Source organism: Strongylocentrotus purpuratus, unplaced genomic scaffold, assembly GCF_000002235.5.
Source record: "Strongylocentrotus purpuratus isolate Spur 01 unplaced genomic scaffold, Spur_5.0 spur5_scaffold_1, whole genome shotgun sequence".
Taxonomy (NCBI): domain Eukaryota; kingdom Metazoa; phylum Echinodermata; class Echinoidea; order Camarodonta; family Strongylocentrotidae; genus Strongylocentrotus; species Strongylocentrotus purpuratus.
In genome coordinates this window covers 22,837,057-22,856,133 of record NW_022145594.1, presented here as the reverse complement: position 1 = coordinate 22,856,133, position 19,077 = coordinate 22,837,057, and the positions used below count along the sequence as shown (strand labels likewise).

Below are 19,077 nucleotides of genomic sequence, written 5' to 3'. Positions count from 1 at the left end.
GAGGACAAAATATACAGTTCCTCGTTCTACCCTCAACAATTGCTGTGGTAGACAAAGGAACATCCCTTCACTGCTATTATGTAAAAATGTGTAGAACAGTGACTAAACCACAGCGTTTTTTTTAAAGCCTATCTGTACTACTTATAGCTACTTGCTCCCTCTATATAGAAAATGATACCTAATTGGTGACCATTGGTCCCCCATGATCCTCTTTTTCTTATGTTAATTGAGAGCAGAGTTGATGAGATAGCCACCTGTCAGTGACCTTCCTGGGTGGTCTAAACCCTCCTAGCCAACTATTACAGATGGCCTTTAAGAGGGAGGTGTCGTGGTCTAGTGGACATGTCACCTGGACTGTGGATCACACGGTTTGTGGTTCAAGTCCCGCCATGGCCCTAATGTCCTTTGGCAAGATATTAATCTACATTTGCCACACTTGACCCAGCTGAGGTAAATGGGTACCTGGCAAGATTTAAATCCTTTGACACGCTACGGTGCCATAATGGCTGCCGTGCTAAAGCTGGGGTAGTAATTCTGGAGTGCCAGGAGTGTCAAGTCTGACTGACATGAACGCTATACAAGAACCCACTCTCATTATTAAAGCATAATAAACTTCACATTTTTATATCTTCTAATACATAGATAGTCAGTATGTGTGGGACCTTTGTTGCACAAAGCTATACGTACATACTTTTTAATTCTCACTAGTAATTAATTTACACATAATAATGGTTTCCTGTGTCGTGTAAAAACGAGCCTTTAGTCATAAGCTCCAACATTTTCTGAAGGTATGAATGAGTCATCTATTCATTTATTCCTTTTACATATTAACAACAAAGTGTAGATTTTTGACAAAGTGTCTTGTATCTATTGCTAAGTTTGTACAACTATTTAGTATTACAGCCAAAATAGAGCAAATTTATGAATACTATTATCAAAGACGGGTCAACCATACCACCGTAGTAATTGTTACATTTTCTTTGATTAATATGAAATTTATTGTTTAAAGAGATTCCATAGGTCTATAGATAACTTGTGTCAATCATATATGCACAAGAAATATAAAAGTTTGACACTGATAATTCCTTACGCACACTACCACATACGACATAATTCAGTCTATGTATAAGAGGCGGTCCGAGGAGCCAGATGTAATCTCAGTGGAACAACCGTTGATATCAGAGACTGAAGCTTTCGGTCTATGATTTAAGCAACTCTATTAGGAAAAGCATTTGCATGTTGAGTCGGTAGGTAAGATGATTTGGATATGATAGTGTTAAACCTGTGTTATTCAGTAAGAATCAAAAGTCACTCTACATCTAAAGAACACTATTTCTGCTCTTCCTGTCCAGATGTGTACAAGGGGGAACGACGGCTATCCCTGGAGCCTTTGGGTGCGGCAAGACCGTCATCTCTCAATCGCTGTCCAAGTATTCGAACAGTGACGTCATCGTCTACGTAGGATGTGGTGAACGTGGCAACGAGATGTCTGAAGTGTTGAGAGATTTCCCAGAGGTAAACAGCTCCAATCGAATGACTCTCTCAGGCCTTAAATTAATCGACGGCCATCGACGGCCAGGCCGTCGATGCCCCTATGACTGGCCGCGGTGCCCTCCCAAAAAAAGATATATTCACGGCCAAAAAGGCCGTGCCCTTTTTTTCAAACTGGCCGACGTGCCTTTTTTCCCAACTGGACGTGCCCTTTTTATTTTAAATTTGCGCACATAAAACCACCAATCGCGCCCATAATCATCTAAAACTAGACGGCAAGGCGCAAGTGTTTTCCGTGAAAATGCGCCCATAAATTATTAGAACAGTAAAAATACACGAATCACGAACAGTTTGCCGCCCACGAGCTCTCTTCTAGCTTCGTATTTAGTGCTTTAATAAGGCGCAAGTGCCGTGAAAATGCGCCCTTTGTTATTATATAGGCAATGCGCTAGCGCACGTACGTTCATATTATGCGATCGCATGATATGCATATGGTGCATGCTGTTGACGCACGCACGTACGTACAAATCGAAGGCCAGGATCAAGAAAACAAATCGTCAAATGGAGAAATGGAGAAATAAACAAGCATTCAAATAGTCATTAGAGATCTGTCGAGGTTTGTTTGTAGGCCTAGTTTATTATTTTATCTCAAATAGAATTTAGAATTATCTTATTAATAAGTTAAGAACACCTACGATGTTCTCGATCGTAGTTACTCTCATTTTGCCACCAGCCGACCTCGCTTCAAAAAGCTACCCCGCCAGCTTCCCAAGACGAACGTTTCGAGTCCCGGTAAAATTCCGAGGGTGCATCGGTTTCGCTGGCAAACTTCCAGCCCGACAGCTTCCCACCAAAAGTGGCGAGAGTGTGTGTGCGAGGAACGATTTTGGCTTCGTGAATGCACGTTACGCAACTGAGCTGAGCGTGTCACTTTCAGCTGTCGAATGTCTATAAGGACATTTTTACATCTTATTTCATTAGTTAGGCCTATGTAGACCTTTCTAGAATCTATACAACAGTTAAAAAGATAATTTCTTCAAATTTGCTCCTACTACCGAGAGAGTGGCGGAAGGTTTATGTGTGAGGTGCGATTTTGATTTGGAATACCCGGCCCGGTAAACTTGCCAATTAAGTCCTTCTGACTTTCGATGTTTGTGAAATTGACAATTTATTTCATTTGCTCATCAATATTTTTAGTTACTTTAAAATACTGTTTAATGTGCAAGTTTGATGTTCTTAATCAATCTTTCCTGTTCATATTGTTAAGATTAAAAAGTTATTAAATTGATCGTTCGATCTATTCACATTATGAAATTAACATTTGTAGACTCTCTTTGAACTTATCATATGTTATGATTAGATAAGCGGCCTATCTGTTTTTTGAAAATTGCCCCTTGCTCTGGTAAATTCCCGTGGCAAAGGGCAACTTAAAAAAAAAATTGCCCCTTGCTCCTGGCTGCTAAATCTAAGGCTTGCGGGCCGCCGCCTTGTTTGCAGGCGCGTAGCCAGAGTTTGGTGTTTGGGGGGGCACATACATGTAATCGATCGAGGTCAAAAAAAGGGGTCTACAAAATTTCAACCGATCCTGGAAATTTTAGGGGGGGGCACATGCCCCCCGTGCCCCCCCCCCGTGGCTACGCGCCTGCTTGTTTGTATGTACCGTAGACCTCTATACATTCTGTGAAGAAGCTGGTGCTAAAAGTCATGGGAAATTGATCCTGCACAAGTTTCATAAAATACACATGACATCTAACAAAAATAGAATCAATTTTTTTGGCCTCATACTCGATGCCCTTTTTGTAAAATATTTTGGCCTCGATGCCCTTTTTGTAAAAATATTTTGGCCTTGGTGCCCTTAAAAATATGAGGTACTCGAGGCCAAACTGGCCTTGCCCTAAAAATGACGAAATTTAAGGCCTGCTCTCTCATTTTGAGTCTTGGGGAGTGTTTCACAAAGATTCTAAGTCGAACTTAACTCTAAGTTGGACTTAAAAATTATAGGGAGAGCCGTTGCTGCTACCTTGTTTGGAGTTCAACAATGAGGGATAGAGCAACGTCGATCTGGCGCTGCTCAGAGGCTGCCGGGCTCATGATCAATTGGGCAAAAAGAATTTCCGTTTCGGTTTAATAAAATTCGGAGTGGACTAAAAGATTTTTATTATTATTATTATTATTATTATTATTATTATTAAGGGAAAAGCAAAACAATGACTTTACCATAATGTGTGAATGGATGGAAAATGCAGAGCATTACATGGGTCACCTGTTGGCCATAAAAGACCAATTCTGGTGTTTTTCAACACCTGTTATGGGATAAACACCCAAACGGTGTTGAATTCCTCACGAGAGCCCACTCCGATGCGTCTTTAAGACTCTTCGATTTACAGTTTCCTCTCTCAACACAGCTGTAGAACACGTTGCCTTGCTAAAGACATACATGTGTATCGACTGCTAGACACAGTCTAGACAAGAGCATACAAACCAAAGAGATGCACTATAATTTATGCTATGCACATGCAAGCTATTTGTAATTATCATTATACAAAGTCTACATTTTGGAGCAGTTTTTACCCCGTTGTAAATTTCTCTCCCCCACTTTCAGCTGACAGTAGAAATCGGCGGGAAAACAGAGTCTATTATGAAGAGAACTACCTTGGTGGCTAACACATCCAACATGCCGGTAGCTGCTAGGGAAGCGTCCATCTACACAGGTAAGAACAGACCTAGCTTGGAAGCAATTTGAGCAACAATAACTGAAGAAGGTGGAGGGTGGTAAAGGTAGGGAGGAGGGTTGTACACTCAGGTAATCTTGTTACTAAAAAAAATGTTAGGAAAGTGAAAACTTATTGTGTTGAACATAGTAATAGCGTTCATGACTACCATAGATAAAGTATGCTTGTGCCATTATTTGATTGAATATTTATTGATTGACTCTTAGCTTCAGATTATGAAAATATTGATCTACCAGAAATATAGTTGCAAGATTTTAACCCCCCCCCCCCCCCCCTCCCTGATGATTAGAGTAGGTTCACTGAACACTATTTGATGCTCGTCTTTGTTCTTTTCCTGCCTAACATTCTCTGATTATTTCTTTACCCATTGATATGTCTTTATGGTATTGTCAGTATAATGCTCTATATTTCATCTACCGTAATTAACGGTGTATTGACTGCACCTTTTGCCGCCGAACAAAATTCAAAGACAGGGGTGCGGCTTATACACGGTACACCAAAAAAAAAAAAAAAAAAAATTTAAAGTTTTGATTTATGCCTGGCAATGTCTCCCAGCTCGGTAATCGGTGTGTTGACTCACCACTCAGAAACTAGAACAACACTCAAATTTGTCTGTCATCTTGGTTTGAAAGTGATCTTTCTGATAGATCTCAATATGTAGTTTATAATAATAATTCCTCCAATTTTTCTTCTATTACATGGTGTACCACAAGGTTCTATCCTAGGTCCCCTACTGTTTTTTAATTTACATTAATGATCTTACACACACAAAAAAAAATCTTGGCAAAAAAAAAAAAGGCGAAAAAGAGGGCGGTTTATACAACGTTAATTACGGTATCCATTCTTCTCTCCATGCGGATCATGAACGGAGCATTTCTTTGCCCATTAATCTGTCTCGATGGTATTTTCAGTATAATGCTCTGTATTTCATCCAGTCTTTCTTATGCTCAGGCATATCATTGTCTTAAGTTTTTCAGTGACCACAGATATTTATCTCTGTTTTCAGGTGTGACATTGTCGGAGTATTTCCGTGATCAGGGCTACAACGTCTCCATGATGGCCGACTCAACATCCAGGTGGGCCGAAGCTCTTCGTGAGATCTCCGGTCGTCTGGCTGAAATGCCTGCTGGTAAGTTGTCTTTCAAACCATAGTCCAGACATGCCAACCGTTCCGATTTTAACGGAACTGTTCCGTTTTTGAAGTTTTTATAGCCCTAAAAAACGGAACGTTCCAATTTTGGGGAATTTGGCTTTCCATACATAGCATTGATCCGATCGAGTGCTGAACGGATTGCATTGCTCAAGGTGCGTGCAGCGTGCACTGATATGTACGTACAGTGGCAGCGTGTTGCTGCGCGCCACGTGCACTCTGATATGTGTTTCCGTACGTAACATTTCCGTACGTAAATACTTGCGCTGGCAAATCTCGTAAGTATAATTTCTATACGTTTGCACGCATATCAGCGCAGCATGCATGCATTGGCTATCGCGGCTAGCGCACCGTATATGCATAGGGTCCCCATGCAAAGTACGTGTTTCGAGGTACCGTATACTTTGTGATTTGTGATTTGTCTCGGAAGAAAATCTGTCAAAATGAGCGGAACAGCAGCAAGACGAATTCAGAAGATCAAACAGGAATACAAGGAACGATGGCAAAAAGCTTGCCCGCCACCTTCCCACCTCGAACCTTTCGAGTTCCGCTAAAATTGTGCGCTGCGGAGCTCCGAGGGTGCGTTGGTATCGCTGGCAAACTCTCGGGCGGCTAGCTCCCCACGACGGACCATTCGCGGTATGGCGAGAGTGTGTGTGTGAGATACGATTTTGGATTCGAGAACGCACGTACCACAACCGTGCGCGTCATTTTCAGCTGTCGAATGTCTACGACCAATTCATACCTGCCAACCACTCCGATTTAGGCGGAGTTACTCCGCTTTTTTCATACCCACTCCGAATTCCGATTGCATGCCTCAAAACTCCGATTTTTTGTAATTTTAAAATATTTTTAAAACAAACGACTGTTGCATAAGACTAAAGCATAACACAGCAACTAGGCGTTGTGGCGTGCGCCCGAAATCCAGCTTAAAAGTGGAAGTTACAAACTGATTCAGCCGAGGACGCAGGTTCGAAACTGAGTCACGTCTTTCGGATGGTGACGTTTAAAGGTCGGTCCCAGACGTAAATAATCATATCTGATTGATACACGTCTGTAAAAACCCAATACACACACACACACTGATAACCAGAACACGCCTTACGGGGAAACGATAAACATAAGTACTTTATATAGCGAATGCCGCCTTATCACATAGCCTCCGCACACAGCGCTGCATGTCGCACGCATTCACTCATAGGTTCACTGAATTTGACTACACTGGATAGACACTTTCGCGCACATGGTCCGTCCGCCGCCATCTTGTTTAATTCCAAAACAACACGGCCGCTACGTATGCTACGTGCGTTCGTGCCTTTTGAGGGAAGCATGGGGGTAGATGATCGTGCGCATGGCGCCCGCAATATAGTAGCGAAGACTTCGGTGATTCAGCGGGCGCATTGCAAGTGCAGTGCGGTATACGGTGTGTTGTTGTTCATGAACGCCCGGCCTAGCGGCCTGGGCTGTATGGTGTGTCTGTGGTACTGGTGAGTGTACGTGTGCGTGTGTAGAATACGAGCTCTGCCATTTGACTGTGGATTCGAATTTGCCATTCGACGCTTGAACGAGGTGTTTTCTTCCTGAATATTATCATGGATTCACTCAAAAGAGCGAGTACCCGAGAAGGAGATCCTTTGACTGGAAACAGATTTTTAAAAACGTTTTTATGCACATCTTTATTTTGGACTTGAATATGGTAGGTTCGAAATGCAGTAAGTGATTGGGTGTTTGTGTACGTTTTGCGCGAAAATTATGCTGCGGTGTCTTGCGTTACGGAAAGACCCCCATTTGTTACGGACAAATATGGTAAATGTTACTGACAGCCATCCTATAGGGTTGGCATCTCTGCCCCCCCCCCAATCTACGGGCTACTACCCCAATCCTTCGGTGGTTCGCGACCTCGTAGTCCATCCAGAAAAATTTACTCCTAATTTCTCTTGTCTCAGGTTGGCAGGTATGCCAATTTTACATGTACGATTTTTAGTACAGATACTTGGTCAGTTTTCTTCTTATATCTTTGGTTTTACAACATTTAAAAATATAATTTCTTCAAATTTGCTCCTGACTCGGTTCAGACTAATTGTCTGATGTGTTTTCAAGTCAATTTCTTGAATATATTTTTTTGCATGAATTTGCCTAGACCTAGTATGACACAAAAATTACCCATAAACTTGGGTTGAATTTTAGGGGAAATGGTCCCTAAAATAGGCTCAGATTGCACCAGAGAGCATCTGGAAACCCAGAGCTTCCAGGGCCCTAAAGCGGGCCCTGGACCCCGGCTAAAAGGACTTCGCGCTCGTGATGTGCGCTTCGCGCACATAGTGTACAGATTTCTGATTTTCAAATGTTGGCATGTATACATAGTCATGCTGACCACACAAATCATTAAGATATCCAATCACGTACTCATGCTATGTGTAATTTTACTCAAATGTCTGTCTGTGTCAATGTCTATGTGTATTCATCACTTATATGCAGTCAAACCTGTCTACAGCGACCGTCCAAGGGAAACGAAAATGTGCTTGTTGTAGACAGATTCCTTTAGTACATGTTTCAATGAGAAACCATTTTCAAGGGAAACAAAAAATGTGCTTGTTGTAGACAGGTGGTCTTTGTAGACAGGTGGTCACTAAAGCAGGTTTGACTGTATTTCAATTAAAACGTTTTTTGTCATGTATGTTTGTATAGTTATTGCTTGTAAATAAATCACATGTAACATTATCATTTATTTGATTTGGACGAATAAAATAGAATTTAATTGAATTGTATCAAATTCTCATTTTCTGCCTACAGACAGCGGTTACCCAGCCTATCTAGGAGCCCGTCTAGCTTCTTTCTATGAGAGAGCCGGTCGAGTCAAATGTCTAGGAAACCCAAGCAGAGAGGGCAGTGTCAGCATCGTAGGGGCGTAAGTCTATCACCCCAAAATGTTCCTCTAACCTTAAAGGGAAAATCCACCCTGATACTTAGTTGGTTTTAATGAAAAATGAGAGAAAGTTTGAGCAATATGCATTGAAAAATAGGAAAGGTATGAATTTTTGAAGTTGTTGTCAGGTAAACACATATTGGTGAGCACTCTCCAATTCGCTCTGTAGAGAAAATATCGTGAATTTCATTTTCTGTAATAGTTATTAATTGACTGAATAGATTTTTTCATGCAAGCTTTTTAATACAGGGCAAATGAGAAAGAAGCTCGTAAGATACATCATAGTGTTGACAATTTGTGTTTGATTGATCGCTTCTTTAAAAATTCATAACTTTCTTATTTCTAAACAGAATTTGCTCAAACTTTCACTGAATTGTTTCTCTCATTTTACCCTCATGCTTCTATTAAAGCCAACTCAATATCAGGGTGGACTTACCCTTTAATCCATTACTTGATGTAACAATTTTTTTGGTCATTGACATGAACAGGAATGGACAGCCACCATGACCATAGAATATTTTGGAAGAGGCAACATACAACCTCTTGATATTAAGTAAAATTTACCCCCATTTCCCCTCCTCTACCTTTGGAAAAATGTTAAAATAATGTACGTGGACCATTACATACTTACATAGATGCTTTAATTTGAACCAGATGTTTAGAGTGTTTGTTTTTTCTTCTTTTTCTTAGCAGTTTAAGGGAGGGGAGGTGGTCGGGTGGTATCTGCCTTTTTAAGATTAATGTAGGATATCGGAGTAGCTATGTGTAGAGCTGAACTTATTTATGTTAGCTTTAGATCATTTTCATGATAAAGTTAACCCAGGGACCTGTTTAAAAAAAACTCTGATTGAATTGTAATAATCCAAAAATCCCACAGTGTAACTCTCTTTGGCCCGAATTCACAGCAGAGGTTTACATTTCACCCACAGTTTAAACCTTCATTTACTTAACCCATGGTTTAAAATTAGCGCAAATAAGCGTACCTTGCCTTGCGCGCGTCAAATATTGGACCTCTTGACTGTGTTACGCTTATTTTGCGCTAATTTTAATCCATGGGTTATGTAAATGAGGGTTTAAACCATGGGTTAAATGTAAACCTCCTTTGTGAATTCAGGCCTTCAAGTTTAATCAACATCCATTGACACTAACAGTAAACTTTTATTTCTTCTTCAGTGTGTCGCCCCCTGGTGGTGACTTCTCTGACCCGGTGACCTCCGCAACCCTTGGTATCGTTCAGGTGTTCTGGGGATTGGATAAGAAGCTCGCTCAGCGCAAGCACTTCCCCTCCATCAACTGGCTCATCAGCTACTCCAAGTACATGAGGGCGTTAGACGACTTCTATGATAAGAACTATGCAGAGTTTGTGCCACTCAGGACCAAGGTCAGTGCAGGACGCGTCTTTTTTTTAACCTAACCTAGCCATCCTACCGCTGCTTTTGATTAGCTCAATAGAGTGGTGAAGTGTGATGTCATCAAAATTCTATTTTTAGAATTTCTCAATTTTTTTTTCATTTCCTGAAATAGCATCAAAAATAATGTCCAAATGTCGAAAACCAATTGAATATGTTAAGTATTGACTGAGATATGACCATCTGAATAAATAAATTTCCTATAGGAACTCAGTGTTATATGCTCTGGCTCCTTACCATGTTTGATGCTCTTTCGGAAAATGAAGAAAAAAATTGAGAAATTCTAAAAATAGATTTTTATAACGTCACAGCTTCGGTACTCTATAGGAACCTACACGTTATGCGCTAGTCATAAATATTCAAGATACGCACGCACACAGAATCCAACGCGATAATTTATCAAATAATGAGATTTCACACAAAAAATACAAGTGCAAGCTATGTTTACTTAAAATGAGTGACATTGCGCGAAAATTGGTATGGTTTACCGTAAACGAATGACTTTCCAGGTTGTAACTTGTCCATAATCATTGCGACATACTGGTTAGTCCAGAATCTGGCTAATATAGTAATTTGTTCTCCACCTTGCCGTACCAACGCAAATATTTATATATTATTCAAATATTAATATGCAGCGCTAGGATGGCTAGGTTAGGTTTAAAAATGTCAGTGCAGGATCCCTGTTTCATGAAACTTTTCATCGGGAACAAGTGCGAAACTTCTATGCCAGGACTTCAGTAGCTTATATTTATAACAGTTATTGTAACTTGTTTTTTTAAACGGTGTTATTGAAGCAGGGCCCTGGGGGGTGTTTCACAAAGACTAGGATCAACTTTAAGTTAGACTTAACTATGACAGAGCATTCATGCCACTGTTTGCTCTCAACGTTTACTAGCAATGGTCTATCAATGGACGTACAAATCACGATCACAAATCTACAACAAAAAAAAAAATTATAATTTATTATTGAAGGTAAAACTGTTATCTAAAGATCATAGTTGAGAGACCAGTGATGAGAGCAACCAGTGGCCTGAATAGCCTGCCATAGTTAAGCCCAACTTAAGTCGATCTTAGTCTTTGTGAAACACTCTCCCTGGTGTTTTTGATTGATTGAAATAAAATGAATTGATTTTACACTGCAAAAACAAGTGAAATTTGGGCAGGCGTTTAGAAAAAAAAGCACATTCCAGAGGTGATTTTTGTTTCTTATTTAGGTTTTTTCGTTGTTTGCCAGAAGTATTCAAATACCTACATTACACAGGAATACAATCAAAATCAATGATTTTTGCTTGCAGTGTAAATGCAGCTAATGAGTCAGGCCTGATAAAAACCTGATTTAAATCGGTTTCCCAATTTTTTTTTCTTCTTCCCGATTAAAAAAAATAAAAGAAATCCACAATTAAAAAAAAAAAAAAAATTTACCAGATTTTTTTTTCTTCCATATTTTATTCTGATTTTCCTGATTTTCCCCCTTATTTTCTCTATTCTTCCCTATTTTGCCCTATTTCCCCCCCCCCCCAATTTTTCCCCAGTTTTCTTACTCGAAAGGGGGGAATGTTGTTAGATGCCATTTTTTCCCCACGCATCCTCTTCTTTTCTTTTTACTCAAGGGGGGCGGGGTTGAGGGGAAAACAAAAAACCCTTTTTTTTTAGTGCTCACTTATCCCCCCTGTGAGTTCATTATTATAATATTTTTATTTATATTTTGCTGTAGGTAAGGGAGATCTTGCAGGAAGAGGAAGAGTTGTCTGAAATTGTGCAGCTGGTAGGAAAGGGCTCCCTCGCTGAGTCCGATAAGATCACCCTAGAGATTGCTAAACTACTCAAGGATGACTTCCTCCAGCAGAACGGATACTCGTCGTATGATAGGTGAGTCGCTTGAACAATATTCTGATAAGAGTTAATAAATGGATTTGATTTTTCTATTTCTGTTTGATTTTCTTTTTCTTTTGCAGTTTTACAATGGCATTATACTTACAGAACACTCCCCGTTAGCACTGTGTTCTGACACTTAATTTGATTGTATAGTGATTTTGTCTCCATTTATGTGGACAATATAAAATCGAAGCTATTTCAACATACTTTTTCCTTAATCTACATAAGTTTGTGTTATTCTGTATGCTCACACAAATCAGAAAATTGGTGAAGGGAAAAATAAAAAGTCATCTGTTCTTAGAGATTCTTTTACTAATGCAAAGCACTAGCAGCGGTCATTTGATTTGATGTTTCGGTATAGAGTACCGAAGCTGTGACGTCATAAAAATCTATTTTTAGAATTTCTCAATTTTGTCTTCATTTTCCGAAAGAGCATAAAAAATAATGTCCAAATGTCGAAAACCAATTGAATCCCTAACATATTCAATTGGTTTCTCCACATTTGGACATTGTTTTTGATGCTTTTTCGGGAAATGAAGAACACTTTGTTTGGTGATGATGATTGTTTGACCTGACTGGTAATTAGAAAGCATGTACAGTCAAACCTGTGTTAACGACCACCTGTCTGTAACAACCACCTGTCCAGAACGACCATTCAAAATTCACCCGTGAGATTTCATGTACTTAAGAACCTGTATACAACGACCACCTGTCTGTAACGACCACTCAAAATCCCCCTGTGAGATTTCATGTAGTTAACAACCTGTATACAACGACCACCTGTCTAACACGACCAGTGGCCACTCATTTGCTTCCACTGGCCACCGAAAATGTCCACACAAAGACCAACAACACCAGCTAATGGCGACCAGCCACAGCAGCTCTCAATTACGCTCACACAGTCAGGCGATCGTTGGCACAGCGGCAGCCTATGAAGCTAGTATAGATCTAACGGTCATTTACACACAATAAAACTATTCAACCCCAAGCTTTTATTTAAACTTCAATCAAAACATCTTACTACTGACAGGATATTGTTTCTTGCACATTCCATTATGGCCTGTGCCTATTGAAAACATAACAATACAGAGTCATTGTCATGAACTTCGCAATCGATGACTCGCTTGTTTGTCGCGCACAGGCCTGGTGAGTCGGCGAAGCCTGTCTGTCAATCAAATTTCAGACTCGTTCATTGTTATTTCTTTAAAATAATTTTAGATATGCATTTTTAAAAAAATGCCAGACAACGTCCATGTCCTCACCTGAGTAATATTGAATTGTTCTGTCTCTCTCTTTCTCTCTTAGATATTGTCCATTCTACAAGACGGTTGGCATGTTGAGCAACATTGTATCGTTCTACGACATGGCCAGACATGCTGTAGAGAGCACCTCTCAGAGCGAGAACAAGATCACATATGCTCTTATCAGAGAGAGCATGGGAGACATCATGTACAAACTATCCTCTATGAAATTCAAGGTAAGCTTTTCATCAGTACATTCATTAATTAAAGGCATCGTTTAACAATGTTAAATCTGAGATGCACGGCCCTACGTATTATCAGTGTCTGTGATATGGTGTAATATTGAAGCCCTAAAAAAATTGTGCTTCAAAATGATCAAGAAGCGCCTTAAAAAAGTAAAAACCTTTGAGTGACCGGTTTTACCATACTCGTTCTCCCCAATAGACTGTAGTGTTATGAAAAACAGTTATTTTTGGACCTCGAGGAAGAACGGATCAACTTTGTTGATCTCAAGCGGGTAATCCCTCGATCTTCATCATAATTTTAATATTTTATTTTTGTAGAATAGTCCATGTAAAATATTTGCGAGTTCTGTTTCTTATGTGAATATAATGTTTGTATTTCATATTTTATGATCGTAAATATAACCAAACCAAACCAAGCCATCCTCTCATTTTGAATATAGTTGTCCAAATTTGATTTAGAGGAAGACAAAAGGTTTTGACAAAGCCCTTGGGATTTGAGAAGTGGAGTATTATTAAAACCAGCTAGTTTTGTGACCCAACCGGAAATGCTAATGAAACGTTAAAGAAACTTCTTCAGTATCTGCAAAATATCAGGGTTGTGAGAGAATTTCATCCATGCAACTTAAATTAGGAGTATAAAATAAAAGAAGCATTAGCAACAATTGGTTCACTTGATAAGACTGCCCTTGAGCCTTTGTTGGGGCCACCACAGCCAATTACCTATAGATAATTACCCCCACCCCCATCTCAACAATAAGAGTACAATCACTTCTGCTAAGTCTATTCTCAGTATTGTGATTCTCGAGAATAAGGAAGCTAAAATCCCATCACAATTTGAGTAATAGAAATGCCGTTTCCTAAAATTGTAATTACAGACGAATGGCCGTGATGAGTACATGGTATTTCCACAGAAAAGCACAGGCTTCATTTACTGTATATATATATTTGTTGTAATGGGGTTTGCCATGGATGATAGGCCTATGGCCTTTACGAATCCAAGCATATTTGAATTTATTTTTGTTTTATACCGGTACCTGTTATTTTCTTTTTCAATGTACATGTATGTGTTCTTGTCATTGTGATTATTTGTTTATTCAAATGTGGAAATAAAATGAATTGAATTGAATTGATATTCCATCATTGATGAAATTACCTTGCTTTCTTTTCAGGATCCTGTGAAAGACGGTGAAGCCAAAATCAAGCAAGACTTTGCCGACTTATTAGATGAGATGCAGCAAGGCTTCAGGAACCTAGAAGACTAGCCAACATAGCAAATATATAGTCATAGATATAAACCAATCATATAACAATCATTGTCTAGTCCCATGCATAGCATTTGATGTCGGTGGTGGAATGTCTCTAGTACACACATAACCATGTCCTTTTGTCTTTTTATCTGTCATATATTTTTGATGAACCTTTGTTTCATATTGTGCAATTTCAGAGAAACAGAAACAGAATGGATTATGATTTAACAGTATTTTGTAGCCACATGTTGTGTTTATTCTAGAGTTAATATCATGCGAGGCAGCATTGTGCCATCTCTTTCAGAACAGCCAAAGATATGTCAATTTAAATTTCATGTTTTATATCATCTACATTCTAAATGACTGCTTATCTCTGTTTCACATGTTAACTACTGATTGTGTAGTTCCGCAATGCTTGATGTAATGGTCTAGCTCCTGCGTGCAATTGCTCAATTGAAAATTATAATATTTTGCATGAAAAAAAAGTTAAAGGGAATATCAATACAAATATTTCTGCTTCAGACTTAACCTTTTTGCTTGATTTCTCTGTAAACATACCAACACATTTCTCTCTTTCTACTGAAATTTATCATGCAAACATATTCTTTAAGACCCTGTAGTACATATTTCTATAGTTAACATCATATTATGTGATAGATTATTTCTGTACTTGTGTTTTTCAATTTTAAGTTGTGTTCAGACATTCCATAATAATGTTGAATAATTGAAATCAGTACTGTATATTGTGAACCACATTATTGGCAAAGTGTGACTATTGGTCAGTATAATATGAGCATGCCCCATGTACCTCTAGTATGAGGTACAGTGTATGTAGCATAGAGGTTAAATGAGAGGTCGTTAAAGGGAAACCCAATTCGTGATAGCAAACTATTGTAGAGGGAAGGAGACATTTCAGAGAAGATTACTGGTGAAAGTTAACCGGACAAAAATTAGAAAGTTATACCTTTTTAAAAGTTGCAATCGCTATAGGTAGGGGCACTTCAAATTGGCCGGAGCTGGTTTGTCACTGTGATGTAGTCATATTGTAGTGGCGTCTATGAAAACCAACTCAATATCAGGGTGGACTTCACCTTTAACGGTCTATACATAATGTCCTTTTTCCTTTCCTGACAATGCTCATAAAATGCTGTACCTATGTCCTGCCAGTCATTTCGATTTCCCTTTTGAATTTAATGCCATGTTCTGTTATACCGGTAGGTGGTTGGTCAGAGAGTTATAAAAACAAGATAAATGCTGTTAATATTTTCTAGAATGTATTTGAATGATGTTTGGACATCCCTTCCGATAGGCTTCTCCATCTTTAATTGTTTCATTTTATTCTGCCAGTTTTACATCTAGTGTATAAGTACGTATGTTTATAAAATGAATATGCAATTATTGGACTATGTCAAGTTTTAAGTTGAAAATGTCGTCACTCTAAAAATGTTATTAGTTAATACTAGACATGACAAAAGAGTCATAATTGTCACCCTTGGAAGTAGTAATTTGGTGCTCAAATGTTGAACAATGTAGTGATTTTTGTAATAGGAGTTTCAAATTTATTATATTAGAAACAAAGGGCGAGTTATGTTTGTGAAATGGTAAGGGCGGAAAATATTTAGCAATACTCAATGTTAATGGTTTTGTGCTGTATATTAGGTTAAGTGGATAATGTGTATCCTCCTTTTTTTCTTCTTTTTTTCTATAATTTTCTTTGATTTTTTAACTCTTTAACCCTCTCTGTGCCATCAGAGAAAATGCTGCCCAATACTTGAAACGCTTCACTCGCATTTGGACAACGTTACCTTTGATTCTATATGAATTCTTTCGTTTTAAGAAGATATTGTATTTCCAATTTAACCTTGAAACGTAGGAATACATGAAATACATTGGACTCATGGAAGTTCATTTGTAATATTTTTTTAAAGCTAAAAGTTACTCCCAATGGTTTCGATCCTACCTAATTTAATTAGTTAGTATCTTTCTATAGCAGGCCATAACATGCTAGTACAGTGTATAATAAAGTGAATGCGGGATGGTGATAAACATGTGTAGTAAATACATGGTATCCTGTGTAACGTGTGCAGGGTATATCCATACTGTGGTGACACTATATACTTCTACTGGCTAATATATGCACACTGACTGCACACGTAACGTTAACCTATTGTTCAGGCTTTGTTATGTAATAACACAGTGTGTCTTCATTACACAGCACTTGAGTGAGGGCGGCAATTAAACTGAATTTTAATCACGTACCAAAATACTGTAATTGAGAGATTAAACCAAGTGAAAGCTACTAAGACTCAGGGCGAATAATCTTTGAGAATTGGCTATGTGAAGACAGCATAACCACATGCAAGTTGTGAGGAGTCTTTGAAATCAATTGATCTGGGTAAATTGAATCACGTCTTGCTGCCCTCGTTGCGTTGGCTCTTGCACCTTGTATCGTAGCTTGTGATCAAATTGTACAGCAAAATATCATCTCAATTTCCTTATTTGCAATATTTTTACAATACTACATTCAAGTAATATGCCAAACTGCACCCTGCATAACGACTTCGAGGGCCAATCTGAACTAGTTTTGATACAAGAAGCATTTTGTCATTTATAGCATTGTTTACCTGATGAAGAATGGTGTTTATCACCTGGAATCCTTAATAGGAGACTAATCTGCAATAGGACTTGTGGTTTATCATCTGTTTTTAATAGAGATACGTTTGTGCTATCAGGCAAAAATAATTGGGGTGGAAAGTCCTGAATTATAAAAAAACAAAAGGATGAAATTTTGTTTATCTGTAGGGCCTATACGTGAATACGTCAATGGGCTTAACCATATTATCATCTCCCCTGGTCACTGGATTTCAAGCCCCAGACAAATGTGCACCATCTCCACTATTTTAGGGAGTATTCATACCATTTTACGGAAAGAGATATACGAGATTTATTCTGTAGCAAGATTCCCAGCTGCGTTGAAAATCATTCTTGTTTTGTATGAAGCGCTTACTTTATGAATGCAAAATCCTCAGAGGACATTTCTTTTTTTATTCTTTCTCTTTGTTTTTCATTTATAAATGTCGCTTATGTCTGTTATGTTGAAGCTTTATTATCATTCTAGTGATGTACTCTCTGTATTTCGTGGATGAACTTGCAACTCTCGTGATTCTAGGCTCTATGTCGTATCTTTTCAATGAAACATCTTCCTTTCTATATATTATATTCAATGTTCTATTGTATCCTTTAATAACCCTAGGGTATCAAACATTTGTCAGCATTTGGGATGGAAAAATTGTAGAGAAATGGAATATATATTAGAAGATGTATATAAATAAATGGTCATACATGTATTAACAAATGTAAATTGATTTGTGTTGTGTTGTATGTTGTATTGAAAGCTTAACAATTGATGAATCACAAATAGACCAACAACTAAAAGAGTACATGATTAGGGACAAAAATGATCTTCAAATTATGTAGTTTAATATCCTCTCAAAGAAATCAGTCATAAGTTATACATACATTGGACATGCACTGTACAGAGTGAGTCAAAAAAAAGTTTACACCTAGAAAATTGCTAATTATTTTATAAACCATCTATGAACAGTAAATTATTATACATCTTATGAAAGAGTGTTTTATCCCGAATCATTCAGTATCATTTTTGTGTGGTATGTGTTCACGCTTGGGTGAAGAGGAGGCATTATTGTGAGTGTGCAAAAATCGACTTGCGCCAAAGTTGCCTTTGTGATGTTTGAATAAAACAATTGGGATTTGGGTATTAATTCGGTCTTTGCAGATCCAAATAACACCCCTAACAGAATTTATCATGCAACCAACACATATCAGATATCAAATATCAACGAACATTTGTGCGCGTGTGTGTGACTTCGCCCTTTGCAAAAAACATATGCAATGCATTTCATTTGATACATTCAATCCATTCTCTCACTCCACTAATCCCAACATAATACATACTGAAGGCATCACTTTGGCGCAAGTCGATTTTTGCACTCTCGCAAACAATGCCACCTGTTCATCCAAGCGTGAACACATACCACACAAAAATGGTACCAAATAATTTGGGATAAAACACTCTTTCACCAGATGTATAATAATTTACTATACATAGATGATTTTAAAAATAATTAGCAATTTTCTAGGTGTAAACTTTTTTTTGACTCACACGGTATATGCAAAGTAATTTGGCTTTAACAATTTTTGCAATATTTGTTTATTAAAAGCAAGTATTCAAGCACATGCATGTGTACACAAGTGACAATGGCTGCTATAAAATCAGATATGATTTGTTATCGGAGAACATACTGTAAAAACTGATTATATTGCTTTCTTCTCTCTCTCTCTCTTCATCTCAGTCAATTATATCTCTTTTAAAAATCTTCCCGTTATATCTCAATCATTTTATATCTCTAATCTTTATTTCTTTCCCAGTGTAACCCTCTCTCCCTCTCTCTGAGAGAGCGGAGAGAGAAAGAGAGAGAGAGAGATTCTCTCTTTCTCTCTCTCCGCTCTCGCTCATCTGTCATAAGTTTCATTTCTCTCTCGTGCAGACTAAAAAAAATAAAAAATCCCAGGGTAAACTGTAGTTTCATGAGTTTTAACAAAGAATAAAATAAATCTTAACTAACTGAAAGAAAGAGAAAGGGAGAGAAGAGTGTGTATTTGAAATTAATACACACTGTAGGCTGTAGGCCATATGCTATATTAGAATAAGTCAATGTCATACACACACAGGAACAACAA

General features: G+C 38.2%; 1 protein-coding gene across 1 annotated transcript in view; it reads left to right on the top strand.

The window, feature by feature from the left end:
• Positions 1-17,677, top strand: part of LOC115918118 (V-type proton ATPase catalytic subunit A-like) — a 28,490-nt gene extending 10,813 nt beyond the window's left edge. Inside the window, exons 7-14 of the mRNA XM_030977825.1 lie at positions 1,353-1,515; positions 4,094-4,202; positions 5,230-5,352; positions 8,167-8,281; positions 9,473-9,680; positions 11,423-11,577; positions 12,889-13,060; positions 14,239-17,677. Coding sequence (XP_030833685.1) covers positions 1,353-1,515; positions 4,094-4,202; positions 5,230-5,352; positions 8,167-8,281; positions 9,473-9,680; positions 11,423-11,577; positions 12,889-13,060; positions 14,239-14,331 — 1,138 coding nt within the window. The 3' untranslated portion in view covers positions 14,332-17,677. The remainder of the gene's footprint in view (positions 1-1,352; positions 1,516-4,093; positions 4,203-5,229; positions 5,353-8,166; positions 8,282-9,472; positions 9,681-11,422; positions 11,578-12,888; positions 13,061-14,238) is intronic.
• The last annotated feature ends 1,400 nt before the right edge of the window (positions 17,678-19,077 follow it).